We start from the raw sequence: 20,814 nt of genomic DNA on the forward strand, positions 1-20,814 counted from the left end.
AAAGACAGACTCCAATATATTTTTTTCTCTGAGGCAGAAGTCTTTTGAGAGCTTGTACCCAGGTTGTGAGCTGAGGAGGGGATTCTATGTAATGAAGGTGCTTGCAAAGAGGAACCCAAGCCACTGGGACCTCACTTGACTCCGAGAATATTTTAAAGGTATTATTCAGTCTCATTGGCTTTCTTGGTCACCTTGTACATTTAATTTAATCTAGCTAGTTTCCTTTCTTGTCTGCTCACATAGTGGGGAGATACTCCTTCCTGCAGTCCTATGACATACGACTTACATGTCCTATGACAAATACCTATTCTGCCACTCCGTTTCCTTGTTTTTAAAAGGCAGGGGTCAGCTTGTCTAATGGTCTCTGAGGAGTCTGTCAGCTGCACCAGTGAAGTGACTGAGTACTTTTTTGTAGATTTTGTACTTATGTTGTTGTGATTTTTGGACCACATCTGGTGGTACTCAATGGTTACTCCTGAATCTGTGCTCAGAAATTACTCCTGGCAGGCTCAGAGGATCATATGGAATGCCGAGAATGGAACCCAGGTTGGCCGCATGCGCGTGCAAGACAAACGTCTTATCTGCTGTGCTATTGCTCCAGCCCCAGGCTCTGTGTTTTGTACCACAGCTGAGGATAGCCAGAAATGGGCTTTTGTACTAATGCTTTATAAAAATGTTCACAGGAATATTTATCTCTAGGACATAGATCAGTTTTTGTTTTTCCCATTTGGAAAGAGGAGTCAATATAGGATGTTAAACTGTGATAGCAAGAAAACCTGGGTTCTTGGAGGAAGCTAACCTAGAAGGGAGTTGTGGGAGGCCGGGAGGGAGTGTTGTTAAAGGTACTGAACTTTCTGAACAGGTTATTTTTCTCATTATTAATATTATAGAGAGATTCAAGTAAATGTAAAAAAAGTTTTTAGAAAATTTAGGGACACCCAAATACTGAATAATAGGAAGGCAATTAAAATAGATGAAAATAAATCCATATGCTGCAGGAGTGTGTGCTACTAGAATTAAGCTGTAGAATAATAATAAGAAATGTGGTTTGACTGTATAATTAAGTAAAGAAACATTTTTTGATACCTGAAGATTACAGGATTCTATTTTTATTAAACTATATGGGAACATGTACAGATAAATAAAAAGATAATATATTTTGACATGTTAATATTGGTTTCCTTAAATGATGAAATTATGGTGCTTCTTACCTTTTGGTGTTTTGCTGTATTACTAAAATGTCTATGACCCTATATATTAAAATCATCTATATAATGTCATGCAATTTTTGCAGTACCTCACAGTACAAGGTCACAGTCCATGTTGTCAGCATGAATTGATCAGAGAACATAATGCAAAGAAACAATGGCAAATCCACTGGTTTGAAAGGCTCCATTTTCTATTCTGACCTTATATTGTGTTTGCTTCTCTTGGGGGGAGAGATATCACATTTAGCAGTGGTCAGGACTTACTCCTTACTCCTGACAGAGCTTGTGGGGGGCACATTTGGTTTTGGGAATTGAGCCAGAGTTGGCAGCATGCAAGGCAAGTGCTTTAACTTGTAATCTCTTTGATCCAATACTTTTAATTCTCTAAGCCAGGGGTCCTCAAACTTTTATAACAGGGAGCCAGTTCATTGTCCCTCAGACTGTTGAAGGGCTGAACTATAGTTAAAAAAAAAACCCAACAACTATGAACAATAGTGGTCTGCAGGCCATAGTTTGAGGACCCCTGCCCAAGACCAAGAGGAGGAATCAAGAAAGAGACAGGAGGGGAGCCAGAGAGTGCCTCACACGTTCCACATATATGCATTGTGGGCTCTGGACGAGTCAGCTGCTAAGCAAAACAGGAGTGGCAAAAACAACTGGTGGGCTTGATAAATGTCCTCAGTGGGCTGGTTGTGGCCTGCGGGCTGTCATTTGAGGACCTTTGCTCTAAGTGTAAGGCCACTAGCAAGCAAACAAGGAGCCTCTGACCATTTGCCTCCCTGTCTCTGAGAATTTACTAGGAATCAGGGGCTGAGAGCACATGGACCTGCAGGTCAAAAACTGCCCCTTCCCCACTGCTGTTCCAGAGGATTGGGTGTTTGCCCCTTCTCCGCTGCCTTGAGAGTCTCTAGCTCATAGGGAGGAAGAGGTCTGTGGCTACCAAGGAGCCCATAACCAGTACCTGCAGCCGCGTGGCTTCCTCTGCCCACCAGTCCTCAAACTCCTTCTGCAGCTTCACCTTGGCTTTTTCCATGAGTAACTGCAAGTGCTCAATCTCCACCTTCAGGGCCTTCAGGTGCACGAAGTGTGTTTTATAGCTGCAGTGGAAATAAAGAAGCATCTCAAAAGTCACTGGCAGGGAGAGTAGACTTTTTTGGGCCCTGAGCAGACCCATTGGGCTGCAGAATCTGTGCTTCAAAGGTCTGACAGTGCTGCTCCCGGGCTAGGAACTAGGACCCCTAGAAGACCCCAGAAGCCAGTATGTGGTGCCACAGACTGGATCTGAGGAGTCAGTGTTTTTTCCCAGTTGGTCCTTGGGCACTGTGAGAAGGAATTCACCTTCTTAAGGATAGCTTCCAGTATGGAGCACTGGGCAGATGATGAATTCATTTACCCCTCTTTACTATGAAGACGTCTTTACCCCTTTACACCACTCTATTTCAATCTGTATTATGAAAACTCTTCCTTGGGTCATTGCCACTCCCAGATTTGAAACTGGGCTATTGGGAAGTGCAATAACTTGCTCTCTACCATAGGGCGAGTCAACAGGGCAGGTAGAATTTGAACCCCAATCACCAGGCTCTGGACTTACATTCCACTGGTTCACTTGGATGCCAAGGACTTATTCACAATACATTTGCCAGTGTGAATGGATTTGGGGACTGGCTACATGAATCAGAAGAAACTAACTGTTCAATAGGAAATGAGTGAGGAGTAAAACCTGAGAGGTAGCAGGTCTGATAAGATGAGGTTGGGAACGTGGGCTATGAGGAACTATGAGGGTGGCATGGCCTGGATACATAGGAAATGGACTGGGAAGAAACAGAAAGATGGATGTGAGGGAGAACAGACAAAAGGGAGCTAACCCAGGGATTGGTAAGTAGCAGCAGGCTGTTAGGGGTCTTCAAACTACGGCCCTCGGGCCACTTATTGTATTTATTCCCATTTTGTTTCTTCACTTCTAAATAAGATATATGCAGTGTGCATAGAAATTTGTTCATAATTTTTGTTTTTACTATAATCTGGCCCTCCAACAGTCTGAAGGACAGTGAACTGGTCCCCTGTTTAAAAAGTTTGAGGACCCCTGGTCGGTGGATGGGTTCTGGAAGGACAATGGCAGAAGGAAACCCAATCATCAGGAGTGGCCTGGAGGTTGCTCTCATGTTTAGGATGGCAAGTATGTGTGCAGGAAGGGTCTGTCCAGCCAACCCAGAGGTTGAGCCTCTTCTGGATGTGGAGGAGACAACAAACATTTGTTGGAGGTATAAATGAACGAACTAGAGTGCGACTGGAGTGGTTGGTGAGGGTCTGCTTACATGATGTGTCTCAGTGATGGCCACATCATCTCCTTGTTCTGTAAAAAATAAATTACTCCAGGACCCTAGATGGCTGCTTCAGAGTTAGTCTGCTGTCAGCGCAGTTTACAGGAGAGGAGGGGACTCCAGGGAGACAGCTGTGGTTATACTCCTGGATGCCCCTAGATGGCAGCAGTAGATAAACTAAGTGGCTTAAGGTGCATTAGACTGGGGGTCTAATGGGTGTATCAAGGTTCTCTAATCTAGATTGTCCTTCTGCTTCCTTTTCCAAGCTTGCATCACTGCGGATGGCACATCTGCTCATTCAAAGGTTGCATCTCCAGCTATCTGATTTGCTGGACCCACTTCCCATGAGTAGCTACAGGGGTGTAGGAGAGACAGTACAATGGGTAGGACTCTTGCCTTGCACAAGACTGACCCAGATATGCTTGTAATCATGGTGCTTAAAAAGATATTTATAATAAAAAATGCAAGAGATGAAAAAAAAAAGACTGACCCAGGAGTGATCTCTGAGTGCAGAGTAAGGAGTAACCCCTGAGTGCTACAGGTGTGACCTCCCATACAATGAAAAAAAGAACGAATAGCTTTAGAGCCTGGTGTGGTTCCTCTACTCCACCACCCACTCCCTAGTGTATGCACGCCCGCCCGCATACACGCACACACACACAACTCCAGAATTTCCTCAATAACTCTACAGGGTGAAGTGAGGATGTGTGTGGAAGAAAAAAAAGGAAGAGAACCTTCATTGAAGCATTATTCACAATAACCAATAACCAACTGTCCAAGAGCAGATGACTGGATACTGTGGGCTACTACTTGATTATAAGAAAAAAAACAAAGAATGTAATTTGCCGCTATGTGGATAGAACTGGACAGGATTATACTGAGTGAAATCAGCCAGAAAAATCTGACAAAAACAGAATGATCTCTATCATATGTGGGCTATAAAAGCAAGGGAACAAACAAATGACTAAAAGCAACAAACAGGATCTGAAAACTGGGCTACAGAATTGAGTTTACCAAGGATTGGGGCAATGGGTGGTTGGGAGGGGCCCAGAGACGATGGTGCAAGGAAGCGGAAACTCTAGTTGAGGGTGTGGTGTTGGTTGCATGAAACCCATCATGAACAGTACTGTAAACAACAATGACTAAAATAAATTAAAGTTTTAAAAATAGAGACCTTTTTTTTTCTTCCTCCAGCTGTGCTCGAAGCTTCTCCTCTACCAGGTCTGGCACCGGGGGTCCTGTTGTATTTTCTGAGATGCCTGCAGAAGGGAGATGCTGTTAATTTACTTCAGGGAAGAAAAATGAATGTACAAAGAGGTATTTTAGGTAACATAAGAGCTTTCACAGGGAAAGGGCCTCTGAATTCCTTCAGTTTTTCCTTTGTGTCTTCCACTGTACTACCCTGCTCCCACCTTAGCTAATGCTTTCTCTCCTTTCCTTTCAAATCCCCAGGGAAAGTGCAAACTTGCCTTCTCTAGCCTTTCATAAACCAAGAACCTTGCCTACCACCTCTCGTTTTTCTTTGCACTAGTAGAGGTATAGAATTCTCCAGACTCAAATTATGGGATTTTTTTTTTTTTTGGTGTTGTTTCTGCACAAAAGGTCCCCGTAAGGACCCCTGTGATGCTAACGAGTTCCCTGACTGAGCACAACACTTGAATATCTCACCAAGAAGCCACTTTGATGCCTTGAGTTAGTCTGTGTGCTAGCTGGGGTCGGATGGGTTGGAGGTACTGCTTGTCATCTGAGACATTTTCTGGTGGTTGCGCTGAACTTCTTTCATTTATTTATTTGCTTTTGGTGTGGGATTTTGGGACACATTTGTTGTTGTTCAGGCCTTACTCATGTTGGTGCTTTGGGATCACTCATGGCAGTGCTCAGGGGACAGAATGCAGCAGGCCAATTCCCAGTCATGACTATTTCTTGAGTGCTTTCTCATTCCAGGTTTTGTCAAATTCTCCTGGACACAGGATCCAGGACTACTTACTCATTGTCCATCCTCAAAACAATGGACTAGAAAAAGCATTACCTTCTCAAATGTCTGCTAAATCCAAGGCACAGAGAGGATTCTGTCACTCAAGGTCATACAGCTCATTAGAGGCAATGCTGGGATTGAAAACCATTTTTTCATGGTTCTTAAGAGCCCATTGTGGCCACACTAGTCAACCTCTGGCATCTCTTTCATCATTTTCTGGGCCATGCTATTTTGTCATTGATTTCAGTGAAGTTTGTAGTCACTTAAATTTTTTGTTTGATTGATTTTTTTTTAGGGGGCCACATCTTCTGGCTCTCAGGAATTGCTTCTGACTCTACCCTCAGGAATCACTCCTGGCAGGCTTGGAGTATCATATGGGATGCTGAGAATCAAACTTGGTCAGCTGTGTGTAAGGCAAGAACCTCACCTGCTGTACAATTGGTGACCCCACTTATGGTCAATTTAAACACTTACCTATTTTTACAAGTACATGGCTGCCAAAACACACCCTATTTCAGGATGGCTGGCCTTTGGATCCCAGATTTAACATGTGCCATTTCTCGGGGCTTTGCAGAGATATCTGTCTTCCCTCTGTGCTTTCCCTCTAACCCCCCTTGATGATGTCTTAACTGGGCCTTTTCAGTCCTTGTTTTACCCAGTGACAAATATACTAAGTGGCTCAAGAGTTTGGCCTTTATCTTCCGGGCACCTGTTCCCCTCTCTGCCTCCTGTCAAGGGACATCTGCCACTTGTAAATGAACTGAGCAGGTGTCCCCACATTATCTAAACATATGCAGGAGGTGTAGCTACCACAGAGCTCCCAAGAGGAGATGCCCATGTCCCCACACAGCTGCATTTCATTGCTTTAAGGAGACCACCTGCCTGTCCACATGGCCCATGCTTCCAAAGTTCAGGGTTGGGAAGCTTTGGTGTGGAAAGGTTTGACATGATAGACAGAAGGAAATCTCTTCCTAACAGCCCCATGAGCACAGGACTTGAAAAGAACTGAGTATTATTTCCTTTCCTAACAGTTACAGAGATGAGCAAATTTATCTTCCAGCTGGTTAAGCCCCCAAACTGTCAATCTCTTTTTTTCCTGTGAGCTCTGCACACACAGCGGGAAACCTGAGACATTCAGTGACAATCTGTGGCGGGTGACTGGTTGCATGAGGGGCTGCTGGAGTGGGGTGAAGGAAGACCTGCTGGGTCCCTCACTGGGGTGTTCCTGTCTTTGTCATGGAGCAGAGGGTGGGTATAGTGGAAAGCAAATGACTTTCCCTATGAAATTTTCCGCTGTCCAACAGGGGGAAGAATGTCCTCTGCTGTGGTTGGGCTCCTGCTGCACCTCATTGCTAGCTGTTTCCTCATTGGCACCTTGCAGCTTCCCCTGTATGATCATACAGTCATAGGGTGGCTCAGAAGTATGTGGGGTGTTGAGAAACAGAGGCCAGGAGAGCACTGGGAATCGAACTAATATAGAAACAAACCATTGAGGTTGTATGTGGAGACTAAGCCTCTGCTTTGTTTCATGGTCACCTCATTTATGTAATACTCCAGTTAAGTGTATCCTATCCATAAAAGGGACATAGGGCTCAGACAGTGCCAGGAAGCTCCCTAAGACCAAAGCCAGGGTTTGAATGGGGGCTCATCACGCATTTAGGTTTGGGAATGTAGACCCCAAGGGCAGTCTGCAGGATGATAGGGTGCAGCTGCAGTGTTAGAGAGGGGGCCCTGTCTGAGATGGGAAACACTGAGCAGACACCTGAGTGAAGGGAGGAAACAAGCAAGCTAACAGCAGGACCAAGAACGGCCATGGCCAGTGCAAAGGGCAGGGGGCTATTTGTAAATGAGAAGAGCTGCTTTTGCATGCTGCAGTTGATAAGGGAGAAAGGTCAGAAACCCAGAGAGGCCAGGGCTGGAGGGTTTTAGGGAGAGAGAGAAATGACTATATTCCTTTGATAGTTAAGCCCAACCTTTTTTTTTCCTTCCCAGATCATGACAAAGCTGCTCACAGCATAGTTCGTGGGAGATGGCGCCAGGCTGCTAGAGGCCTCCTAAATGAATAGGAGGGAAAGCTGAGGTGAGAGACGTTGGGCTCCACAGATTCCCAAGGCACAAGTTCTCCATGTTGTATGACAACCATGGGGGGTCTTGCCAAAGGTATTGTGTGCCCTGTAAAATTAGTGTGAGTCCCTCAGGAGGCAGCCTGACTGCCTCTGATGCATTCTGACCCTCTCAGTAGTGAAGTTGGAGGCTGGGGACACAAAGGAGTCCAGAACAAAAGCATCCAAGCTGGAATAGAGGGAGAGGAGGGATGTAAAGGCAGGACTTGGCAGAGCTCCATGCCCACAGGAGTTTGGCCAGGGACAGAGCCTCCAGTGTCCTGACAAGAGCTCTTCTTTCAAGCACAGGGTTGTAGTGGGTAGAAAAGCACAGGAGGTCGCAACTCTGAGGTCACAGTCTTAGAGGCTACACTGTGAATCCATGCAAGGTTATACAAAGGCAAGAAGAAAGTGCTCCGTGCTTGTGACTGCAGTGAATGCCACACAGGAGGCAGCCCTGAGCTGTCAGGGAGTGAACAGACTGACCTCACCTCTGAAGCCGCCAGAGTGTTTGGAAACTAGTGGCAAAAGGACAAGAGGGGCGATGGCTAGGCAGGTCAGCTGCCTATGATGCCCCTCTTCTAGACATGGTTGGAGGGATCACAAGACAGAAGAGGAAACTCCTTTTCCCAAATGCTCTGCCACTGCTCCCAGACACTGCTCCCGGACAGCTATTCTATATCTCAAATGTTCACAAGCTCATATCCTCAGTTTACTGGTTCTCAGATGAAGGTGCACCTGGAAGAAACTCCAGAGTGTATGGAAGAGCGCAGCTATGTGCACTTCAGACCCACCCAGGTACTCTCTAGAATGTTCACTGAGAGTGCACCTTTCAGGGCTGGAAAGGTTAAGAGCTTTAAGGGGTAAGGCTCTTATATCTGCTGCAGACTCTACTTTGAACCCTGGCACTACAGGCTCCTCCAGAACACTGCTGGGAGTGACCTCTGAGTGTAGAGGTCACTCTCCTTCCTAAGCACCATTGAGTTTGGCTACAAACCACCCCCTGACATCCACCAAAAAATAAAGATAGAAAGAAACACCTCTTTTGGCTTTGAGCCCAGCTGCTATGCAAGTAGGAGTTACTGAGAATGTGGGACCTGCAGGGGCTTAGACAGGTTTGTTTGTAGAAGCTGGCACAACCAGCACTGTCTACACATTTGGGACTGATGGGAAAGTGCTCAGGACTGTGTAGTAAGAAAGGGGTACTTTGTCTAGATGGAGCTGTGTGTCTTGGCCTCATGTAGGTTGTGGGAAAACTAATGCTGACAGCCCTAGCATAGCTGCAGTGCTTATGTATGCGGCTCACATATCCACAACACCTATGGCAGATTTGGAAACTAAGTTCTGACAACGAACTACACCTTTCTGGAGGAGTGGGGGGGGGGTGTCTCTGATCAGGAGAACTGGGATCTGTGTGACTTCAAAGTTGGTGCTTTCTCCTTAGTGATTCAAATCATAAAGGAAACAGAGCACTAAAGGCATCTTGACTTTACTTGGCATTTGAAGGCCAAACTTTTACTTTTTCTGGAGCTGGACTTGAGAAAAACCCTTATTCTTTCCCTCACACCTGGAGTGCTGACCGGTGACAAAGGACCTGTGAGCTGAAATCATAACCAAAATTATGGCCCCACATATCACTAGGGCTCTCTGGCTGGCTGTGAGGAGTATTTCAGTACCATCCCCTGCCAAGTTTAGACCTTGAAATGGTCAGAGGAGACCTGCTTAATTGTGTGCTGAGAGTCAAAAGAAAGTGGACTGACATGTCCCACCAGGCACAACCACTGCTGGAAGGGCCCAGTGGACTTCCATAGTGCAACAGCCTTGAGCCTGACATGGATCCTTTATGGACTCTGTTATGGCAGACAGAACATCAGAGTCAGGGGACAATCCTAACTGGCTTCTTCAGCTATCCAACTAATGAGATTCATTTTCTGAACACCTGTTATGGGGCCTCCTTAAGGCTGAACTGTTTCTCAGAATCATGGATCACTCAGTATCACCTTATTGGAGCAGTCAAAAATGTCTATTCCTACAGAGATTGATGATGTCAATGGCTCAATTACTACAATGGTCGTTAGCTCAGAGGCAAAGATGCTGGCTTTCCAGTCATATAATTTCTTGTTTAATGGTTCACATTTATTGTCAGTTGGAATGATCATATGTACCAGGTGCCCGTACCACCATCCATCGTAATGTTGATTTTGTGTAACATCCTGGCTGCCCCTAATATGCCCCTAATATGCATGGTAATGACTGATCATTTCTGATGCATTCTTTCTTTCTTTTTTTTAGTTTTTGGGTCACACCCAGCAGTGCTTAGGGGTTACTCCTAGATCTACGCTCAGAAATTGCTCCTGGCAGGTTTGGGGGACCATATGGGATGCCAGGAATTTGAACCACTGTCCTTCTGCATGCAAGGCAAATGCCTTACTTCCATGCTATCTCTCCGGCCCCTCTGATGTGTTCTTTTTTTTTTTTTTTGGTTTTTGGGCCACACCCAGCGTTGCTCAGGGGTTACTCCTGGCTGTTTGCTCAGAAATAGCTCCTGGCAGGCATGGGGGACCATATGGGACACCGGGATTCGAACCAACCACCTTTTGTCCTGGATCAGCTGCTTGCAAGGCAAACGCCGCTGTGCTATCTCTCCGGGCCCTCTGATGCGTTCTTGACCCTTGCCCCCACACTCATTCTCTCCTCTTTCTCTCTTCTACCTAATAGGACCTGAGATGAAGCTGCTGGTCATCACTTCCTTCATAGTTACTTTCCCTGTTCTAAAATAGTTAGAATATGTTAGAATGCCCAGCTAAGATTACACACTTAGTATGTATGTTACCCTTTAATCTCAGATATTTTCTCTTGTCCAAGAACTGTTCCCTTTCTGTGGTTGAGGCAGATGAACCATCTGCATCAGGTCTGTGTAAACCTTTAGGCAACATGAAGGATAGTGGGACACTGGAAAGCCATTTCTTGTCTCAATGCTTCTTCAGTGTGACACACAATGTCACCTTTGTTCCAATAGGACTTCAAAATTCTCCTCTTTCCACAGTCCCTTCCCCTTCTGTTTCTTTCTTTTGGTTTATACTTTTCATTTCTCTGTTGACAGCCACTCAGAGGCCGGCATGATGATCATCTCTCCTAGAATCCCTAAACCTCACCTCCAGAGGTAATCAGGTAGACAGAATATTTAAGTCTCAGTAACTATTTATTTCTTCCTCATTGTTTTATGGCTGGAATGCTGGGGTATCTCTTGTGATTTCCTTATGCTTTGTGATTAGACCCCTATTCAACTCTCTTCACAATATCTGACTTGCTGCCTCCTGTTTTCTGATAGGATTCTACATCACATGGGCTCAAAGTGAGTGAGTAACTATCCATAAAAAGTGAATTTGCTTATATCTAGGGAATTACTAGTGAAGGACCTATAAGGAAAAGACAGTTTTGAACTTCTATTGGACACAGAGGGCAGATATATATATTTTTTATTTTTGAGCTGTACCTGGCAGTACACAGGGGTTACTCCTGGCTCTGTACACAGAAATCACTCCTGTCAGGGTCAGAAGATCATATGAAAGCCAGGGATTGAACCCAGGTCAACTTCATGCAAGGCAAGTGTTCTCCAAGACGTGCTATTATTCTGGCCCCAATAGAGCCATATTTTGGTAATGCCAGGCAAGGAGGATCATTCACCAATAGCTTTTCCTCACCTTTTCTCTAGTTCTTCCTTAGGGAAACTGAGTTTAGTAGACTGAGGGAGAAGGTGGGCTAGGGAGAGAAAAGGGGCTTTTCCTCCTGGCACTTGGCCTCATTTGAGAGGAATTTGAATCACAGAGATGATTGTTACAACATAAAATAAAAAGGGCGACTGTGTTGTCTGATTTATTTTAACAATGAATGACCAGTGAGTTGAGTTACTCGGTGGTTCAGTCTCCATGCAGAGGGCAGAGAAAAGACTACCCATTTGGTAAGGAGACAGTGGAAGAAAGCCAAGGTATGACTCAATGGAAGTATGTATGCTTTACATGTGGGAGGTCCTGGGTTCTATTCCTGACACTAGCAGCACACATGTATACATATGTGCACACACATGAACAGTATATAAATATGGGCATTTGAGCACATAAAGACATACAAAGACACATGTATGTACATATGGGCACAAATGTGCACATGGACACACACACAACGTAGGAGACTCTCACAAGCACCTCCCATGTATTGTTTCTCATGTCAGCAACCTTCTTTATTAAGTTCTTAGCAGAAGATGCAATCAATTCCCCTGGAGGAGAAATTGAGAAGTGATACATTTTGTTTTCATCTTTAAGTAAAATGTTTCTGACATAAACAGTAACGAGGAAAATTAATATTAATTAGAATTAAATTGGGATTTGCTTTTTTACTACCACTTCTATCACAATGATTCTGTGAAAACAGCAATTGAAGTTTGATCTCTGGACCCAGGAAATCCAGACCTGGATAGACTTCTGGAAATCGTGACACATTTTGAACAAACATAGAAAATTCAGAAGAGAATATAAATAACCACCAGGTCCTACCTCTGTATTTTGAATATTCAAGGTAGTTTGCTACAATTGCTTCAGTTTGTTTAAACTAGAATATTCTAGAATTTGGGGTTGACTTTTCTTCATTCTCCCTTTCTGAAGGCAGCACTACCCTTATGGTACCTTCTTCTGGTTCCTTTATTCCATCAATGTCCCTTAACTATTATGGCTAGTTTGGGGAGAAGAGTAGAGTGTCAGGGATGGAACCCAGGGCATCACATATTCAAAGCTCGAGTAATAATACCATTAAACTAAATTCCAGAGCCTCTAGCAGTTTCCTGACCTAAGAGAAGGTGGCATCATGCTCTCACTGTAACATTCATTGGACTCTTGACTATGAATGTATTATAGTCAGCATATATATGTATTTCTATAATTATGATGTCCTCACAATTAAGTATACATTACTCTAACTTTCTCTTCATTAAATAGAATGGAAAGGTTTGGATTTAAATGGTGTCCTCCATATAGATACTTCAGCAATTTTTCTGCAATCACCATTGTGTTTTATGATTTATTCACATCACCACATGCAGATTTAGTTTATTCATTTTCAATTCTCTGTGGTATTCCATTATATGAATATATCATCACTGTAGCTTATTTATTCCATCCCCTACTGGGGGGCTCCTGTTTTTGTTTTCTGCTTATCTGGCTGCAGGGTAGAGTAGAAAGAATGCTGGGCCCCTTGCACACTAAATGGGGCACCTTATCAGTGTATATTCCTATGTATGTGATGGCAGGATTGTCAGTTCTGTGAAGATTTAATGATACCAGATATTGCCAGACTCATTTCCAGTGGTTGCCAGAGGCTTGAGCTGCACAAGTCACCTCTTTGCTTCTTTTTTACTATTTAATTTTTCTTTTGAATGAAAACATCTCAGCTGAGTGTTCTCTGTTTATAGCTTGACTGTACTGTACCCCACTATCTATCTATCTTGGCCCCTTGTGGGTTCTCAAATAGGCAGTGTGTTTTCAAAACACCACCTAAAAGCATTTTGTTGATTGCCTAGTTGCCCTTACTCCAGCCCTCATAATTTGTATCTGAGCATAAATGACTCCAGTTCCTGTTGGTAGACCTTCCCCAGACTCATAATCAACTTGTCTGGAGAGAAGGGCTTATCTAATTCCACTCCAAAGGAAACAAAATGACCTCGGAAACACAGTTTTATAATGGTGTTAAAGGAAATGTCATTCCTGGGCAGAGAATTTCCAAGAACAAATGGAATTTGTTCTCCTGTCTCAGCAGAGAAAGGAGAGATGGGGCCCAGAATACAATATTTTATTATTTAGTTATATATGGGGAGCAGGTTGAGATATACCTGGCCATGCTTGTGCAGGAGCTACTCCTAGCTCTGTGTTTGGGGCTCATTCATGAAGGTGCTCAGGGCATTATGTAGGGTCAGGGATCTAAGGAAACTAGGCTTCTCAAATGTAAGGCCAGCACCTGAAATCCTACATTATCAATCACTTCAGTCCCTCATTACATTTCTGACTAGCAGGATGACTGTCTTCTAGACGTTTTGTTGTTACAAATGAATTGTGTGCCCCCTCCATTTATATGTTGAAATAAATCGAAGCTCAATATGATGGCATTTGAAGGTGGTGAGGGCCCGAGAGTGAGTTTATATAAATGGAATTATTTGTCTTAAAAGACCAGATTCTGAGGCCAGAGAGATAGCACAGTGGTATAGCATTTGCCTCACATGTGGCAATTCAGGAGGGACCTTGGTTTGAACTCCAGTGTCCCATATGGTCCCTGGGCCAGGAGCAATTTCTGAGCTCATAGCCAGGAGTCCCCGAGTGTCACCGGGTGTGGCCCCCTCCTTAAAAGAAAACCATATTCCCTCCCCTCCCCTCTCCTCTACTCTCCCTACTCTCTCCCCTCACCTGATATCTTGACAGACACATTGACAGAAGGGAAGTTGACACTGGTGGTAGGACTGGTAGTGAAATATTGCAAGTCTAAAGTTCAACTGTGAGTAACTTTGTGCTTTAATCAAATAAAATATTAAAAAATTAAGAAGCTACCTTGTCCTCTTTGCATCATTTTTCTCATAATTAAAAATAAAAAATTAAAAAAATAAAAATTAAAAATTAAAAAATTAAAATATTTAAAAAAAAAATGTAAGAAGCCAGAGCATTAGCTCACTCCTTCCACCTTTTAAGGACAGCGGGAAATGCACCTACTGGCACCCAGAAAGAGCCCTCACAGGAAGCCAACTTCCTGACACCCTCTTCTTAGACCACTGAAGTTCAGAACAAGGAGAAAATACATTTCTGTTGTTTGCTAGATGCCTAGTTTGTAGTCATTGCTTCACAGAATTCTCAGTGACTGATTCGTCCAAAGTGGCACTGGGTTTCTAACACATTTTTGTGAGGAAATACAATGGAAGGGGCAATAGGTAAAAGAATCATCAGTGGGTTAGAGCCACTGTGGTGGAAATGGGAATATACTTGGGCCCCAGGATTTTTTTGTTTTGTCTTTTTTTGAGTAACATCTGGTAGTGCTCAGGAGTTACTCCTGGCTCTGCACTCAGAAATGGCTCTTGGAAGCACGGGGTGGGGAGGGGGGGGAAGGCATATGGGATGCTGGGATTTGAACTACCGTCCGTCCTAAATCAGCTGCATGCAAGGCAAACACCCTACTGCTGTGCTATCTCTCCAGCCTCCGGGCCCCAGGAGTGAGGAACTGTGTGGCTAGAGAGGCGGTGGCACCATAAGACAATCTATAGTGATACCAATTGGAGTTAGTGGTCCAGAGATGTTGTATGGCTCTGTGGCTGGCAGCAGTGCCAACTGCTCGGGGATTAGATTCTTAGCACTTAGGACCCATGAGGATGTGCTGAGCATCTACTTGGTTCTGGATTATTGGGTTTGCACCTCACTTAGCACTCAATGCTGTCCCTCAGGCAGATGCTCTTCTCTCATGGCTCCAGGACTATCAGGAAGGTATATGGACCATGGTCACATCACCATGGAAGAAGGCTCTCCAAATGCCAAATGCCAGTGCCTTTTCTCTACATTACAGTTGCAGTTCAAGGCTTTTGAATCAGTCTGGAAGTATTCAAAGGACACAGAGCAGTGGCTGTGTGGGAAACAGGCAGAAATATGGATTGGGATTTTTTTCCCCAATGTCTCCATTTTGAGCCCGAGAATTTGTATTGCTGTAGATTTTCTGTATTCATAATCAACTGTGGATTAAAATCCACTCAAGGGGTGAGACTTTATCATTTGTCATTTAGAATGCCACTTGACTAAAACCAACTAGATGCCAGCTGAGCCTCTGGCAGTTGCTTCCTTGAATTTTGCCTCACTTTAAGATGGCACCATTATGGTTATTTCTGAGATATCAAAAATGCTTGTGGTCCCTCCAAGTGCCTCTGTCTTTTCTCCAAAGTTGAGTGCTTCCTGCACATGATAAAGCAGTTTGGATCTGTCTAAAATTATGGTGCCTAAGGGTAAAAGATTGTTAGATTCATTTGTTCACTAAGTGGAAATTTAGCCCATGCCAGCTTTAACTCAGGGACTGTGTAGCACTGGACATCATTTTATTTGACAGATGTAGGAATCTGGCCACAGGGTACCTTGGCTGGTTCCTGGGACTCTTGAAGGCCATTATTAGATTCCTTAGCTACCATGAATGCATGCAGCTGTGATGAACTGAGAGCATACTGGGCCTGTCCACAGCTCAGAATTAGAGAAATAAAGACGCTAAATTCAGTAGAGGATATAAAGGCACTAAATTCAGTAAAGGAGTTGATCTTAGGATAGAAGTACACATTGAGATGAAGAAAGCTATGGGGAAGGGAAGTGGGAATTAACCCCCTTTAAATGTCTCTCCAATACTCACAAAATCTGAAGGAAGATGTGTTGAAATCTGCAGACTGTTTTCTTCAAATAAAGCTCAAGAGCAAAATGAGTAATGTCAATGGCTTTGGGTGAAGAGGGTGGGTTAAGTCAGGAGTCCTGTTTCTTGCTAGCTCCCTTAATCCTTAGCCCAGGATCCTAAAGGAGCCATGCAGAACATCCACAGAGCCTGGTTGGAAAAGAGCTGACCTAGGGGAAGCTGGGAGGCTCCCTCCCGTCCAGCCTCAACCACAGTTCTTCTCTTCCTGCGGTTGTACACACACTTCATCTCTGCATGGGCACACAGTGAAGTCTGGGGAATAAATGGAGGACGGGCTGGCCTTTTGCTTTATCTCACATTTGTTGAGCCTTGGTACAGAATTCCAAAAAGCCTTTAAAGATGCATTTGGAGTGGGGGGTTGGGCCACACCCAGCAGTGTTTAGGTATTGCTCTTGGTTCTGTGCTCAGAAATCATTCCCGGCAGCCTCGGGGGACCACATGGAATGCTGGGAATCGAACCTGGGCCCATCCCGGGTCGGCCACGTGCAAGGCAAATGCCTTACCGCTGTGCTATCACTCAGGCTCTCTAAAGAAGCAGTCTAAACTGATTTGACATCAAATGGAGTATAAAGTGGCCAGCTGGAACGGAGGCCTCTCTTTGGAGCAGCCAGGAATGCCACTAGAGGTCACTGTAGGAATTCTGTTTGGGAGGAAAGCACTTTTTGGAGGAGCCAAATCGCAGAGCTCCATTAGCTGAAAACCTCCACTTTTGGCCTTCCCAGTCTTTTTTTTAGGGCTCCTGCAGGGGATCCCCAGCATTGTGGGTCATTCAGGGTCAGGTAGAACATACTGCTCAGCAATCATCGAAGGGCCCCAGGGACCCAATTCAGTCACAATGGAAAGTTGAGCGGCGGGAGAGAGACAGCACAGTGCTACTTTTGTTCAGGAAGTCTTTGCTCACAGTGGGGTGAGGGGTGTGTGGGAAGAATAGCAGGAGGACAAAATATTTAAGAGTTCCTTATCAGTGGAGGAACTCAGATACCATTTGCCTCCTGCCAATATTATGCTGGGAACATTTAAATAAATTTCTTTGTCATTATCATTATCGTGATGTTATCCCAGAAGTTGGGTTAAAGAATAAATGCAGAAAAAAGGGGTTTTGTTTTCTGTAATGCTTGTAGTGGGCACATCTGTTAGCATCTGAGGGGCAGCAATCCCCTATTTCTAGCAACCACGAATTATCCATCTAACACCAGGGGCCAGGCCAGGTCACCCGCCCTTGGTGATAGATAGTGTGTAACTGGAGAAACAGCCCAAGATTGTGCTGGAAAACATTAGGAGGAACACCTCTTCTGGCGAAGGGTAGAAAAGTGTTTTATTTTTCCTTCTTTTTGGGGTGGGGTGGGGTGGGTCAGTGGTTACTCTAGGCTCTGCACTCAGAAGTCGCTCCTGGAAGGCACGGGGGAACATATGAGGTGCCAGGATTTGAACCACCGTCTTTCCTGAATTGGCTGCGTGCAAGGCAAACATCCTACTGCTGTGCGATCTCTGCGGCCTCGAAAAGTACTGCCTGAGTGGATGTAAGATGAAGACTTGGGGTGATGGGGTTGGGATGTTGTGGATGGTCACATTTATGAACTCATCAGCCAGCAAACAAGGGAGGAAGCCCAAGTTAGTGATTTTTTTCTAAATGAACTTTTTTTTTTCTTTTTTTGACTTTTGGGTCACACTCAGCAGCGCTCAGGGGTTACTCCTGGCTCTATGCTCAGAAATCGCTCCTGGTAGGCTCGGGAGACCATATGGGATGCCGGGATTCGAACCACCGTTCTTCTGCATGCAAGGCAAATGCCTTACCTCCATGCTATCTCTTCGGCACCGTAAATAAACTTTTCCTTCCTTCCTTCCTTCCTTCCTTCCTTCCTTCCTTCCTTCCTTCCTTCCTTCCTTCCTTCCTCCCTCCCTCCCTCCCTTCCTTCCTTCCTTCCTTTCCCTTCTGTCCTTCCTTCCTTCCTTTTCCCTTCTGTCCTTCCTTCCTTCCTTCCTTCCTTCCTTCCTTCCTTCCTTCCTTCCTTCCTTCCTTCCTTTCCCTTCTGTCCTTCCTTCCTTCCTTTTCCCTTCTGTCCTTCCTTCCTTCCTTCCTTCCTTCCTTCCTTCCTTCCTTCCTTCCTTCCTTCCTTCCTTCCTTCCTTCCTTCCTTCCTTCCTTCCTTCCTTCCTTCCTTCCTTCTGTCCTTTCTTTCTTTTTTCCTCCTTTCCTTCCTTCTTTCCTTTTCCCCTCCCCTCCCTCTCTTTCCCTCCTCTCCCTCCCTCCTTCCTTCTTTCCTTTCCCCCCTCCCTCTCCTTCCCTCCCTTCTCTTCCTCGCTCCCTCCCTCCCACCCACCCACCCACCCACCCACCCTTCCTTTCTTTCTTCTTTCCTTCCTCCTTTCCTTTTCCCCTCCCTCCTCTTCTTCCCTCCCTCTCCTGTTCTCTCCCTCCCTCATTTATTCTTTCCTTCCTTCCTTCCTCCTTCCTTCCTTCCTTCCTTCCTTCCTTCCTCCTTCCTTCCTTCCTTCCTTCCTTCCTCCTTCCTTCCTTCCTTCCTCCTTCCTTCCTTCCTTCCTTCCTTCCTTCCTTCCTTCCTTCCTTCCTTCCTTCCTTCCTCCTTCCTTCCTTCCTTCCTTCCTTCCTTCCTTCCTTCCTTCCTTCCTTCCTTCCTTCCTTCCTTCCTTCCTTCCTTCCTTCCTTCCTTCCTTCCTTCCTTCCTTCCTTCCTTCCTTCCTTCCTTCCTTCCTTCCTTCCGTCCTCCCTCCCTCCCTCCCTCCCTCCCTCCCTCCCTCCCTCCCTCCCTCCCTCCCTCCCTCCCTCCCTCCCTCCCTCCCTCCCTCTGCACAGTCATATACCCTACCCTCACAGTCCCTGCCCATGCTCTGAGACCTTGCATCCTGCTCATTCTTCAAGGCTTAACGCAAGCCTATGGTATTGGTGACAACCCACAGGGGCCACTCCAGTTAAGTCCCAATGGCTCCAATGGCCTGTTCCTCTCATCCAGATACAGTTCACATGCTTCTTGACAGTAAGATGTATCATTTCTATTTCATTACAAGAATTTGGCAGATTGTGAACTACACAAGGAGCGGTACCTGCTCAAATATTGTTCAGAAGAGATACTTGCAGGAAGGGGACTTATGATGGGGGGGGCATAATCCACATTCCCTGGGTCAATTGGTTTCTTCTCTGGGTGGATTTTCTTTCTGCTCTGAGAGACCATCAAAAAAGCAGAAATCTTGGAGTATGTGATCCCAGCCACTCCTATAAACACTTTTAGTGAGCTTTGTGTTAATGTCAGACCTCTTGCTTTTACTGAGGGTCGATAAAAGCATCATCTGGTTGAAACCCATTCTGGGGTCCTTTTTTGTAAAATGGCAGGTGAAGTCATTGTTCCCTGTGTCATTCAATGTCCTTTATACAAGCGTCTGTCTGCACAATAAATCCTGGTTTGTGTTTAGTTCCAGGAAGAAATTCTATTTCTTCAGATAAATTAGTGTGCTTCCTGATGTCAGAAAATGAACACTATGCTGCTCTGGCTGCCTTTCTATCTGCTTAGCGGCTGGATGAGAGATAGTCAGACGCATTGCTTGTGTGCAATGATCTGTATAGTGGTGGGAGCACCAGGAATTTATTCCTTCCATTTCTTTTAAACGGACTTATTTTATGTTTAAGTGTTTTCTTACACTTTTGCAAGATGTAAGAGTCTGGAAGTGGTCTTGGGGAGGCATTGATCCAGCCTATTGGCTCATTGTGGGTTGGAAGGGTGCAGCGATGTATCGAACGGCACACAGTGTCTGGGGAGCTCACATTTCAGTGTGCAGAATGGCTATCGAAGGAAATAATTACTAAACAAGCTCTGCCATGAGGCAGGAGGACAATACTGACAGGCAGAAGGAAAGGCTTCTTGGAAGGGGTCAAGAGTGAATTGCTTTAGGATTATAGTGGGAAGAAAGCAGTGAGTGGGATGATCTAAGACCAAACTGCCATCAGATGATATTATCTATGCATATATGCGGTCATGCTACCTGAGTGGAAGCGTTTCAGGACAGACATGGACTATCTGCCCCTTCTCAGTGCTATGCACTGGACTGAAGTGGGTGCCAAGGAGTAGTTAGAATCCAGACTAAGCACAGTGGATTAAGTTCACTGAACTCCACTGACCTGAATTGTAGAATTTAGCTCATGAAGTATTTTTGAGGAGTATTACAGAAGGCAATGCATGCAAAAGGCTTAGAATCCCACCAAGTACAAAGAGAAATGTTTGCTGGTTTCATCTGCAGTACAACATCCTTAAGGACAACTAATGCAGTAAAAGGGGTGGGAGCACAAAACAATTGAATTCTGCAAAGCATTCTGGCTCAGTTAGCTGAATTTGGCTCCATCAGTATCATTCCCCAAAGATGCTGGGCAGGAAAATAATGCTTTCTGAAACAAGAAATGTATAGGAGTAAGCCTTACTAGTAACATTTTTGGGGAATAGGGCGTCTAGACAGTGCTCAGGGACCCAGGCAGAGGACAATTCTGGTAATACTGGCCAACTGGGCTAGAAGTTTAATGCAAAGTCTTGAGGATATAATGCTGCCTTGTGGCTTGGACCAGAAAGGTCAGCCTACTGTGCTCCAGCACTATATCAGGCAATGCTCATAGGGACTATGTAATGCCAGGAATCAAACTCAGGTGGGGTGCATACAAGAATTGCACTGGAACTCCTATAATTTTTTTTCAATCTCCATCAATAACTTTGTTTTTGGGACACATCCAGCAGTGCT

General features: G+C 44.9%; 1 protein-coding gene across 1 annotated transcript in view; it reads right to left on the bottom strand.

Annotated features, from left to right (window-relative positions):
- Nucleotides 1-20,814, bottom strand: part of KIF6 (kinesin family member 6) — a 601,782-nt gene that overhangs the window by 18,608 nt on the left and 562,360 nt on the right. Inside the window, exons 17-18 of the mRNA XM_049764755.1 lie at nt 4,704-4,788; nt 2,170-2,305 (exon numbers count right to left, since the gene is read on the bottom strand). Of these exons, the coding sequence (XP_049620712.1) occupies nt 2,170-2,305; nt 4,704-4,788 (221 nt within the window). The remainder of the gene's footprint in view (nt 1-2,169; nt 2,306-4,703; nt 4,789-20,814) is intronic.

Source organism: Suncus etruscus, chromosome 18 (genome assembly GCF_024139225.1).
Source record: "Suncus etruscus isolate mSunEtr1 chromosome 18, mSunEtr1.pri.cur, whole genome shotgun sequence".
In the NCBI taxonomy this organism is placed as follows: domain Eukaryota; kingdom Metazoa; phylum Chordata; class Mammalia; order Eulipotyphla; family Soricidae; genus Suncus; species Suncus etruscus.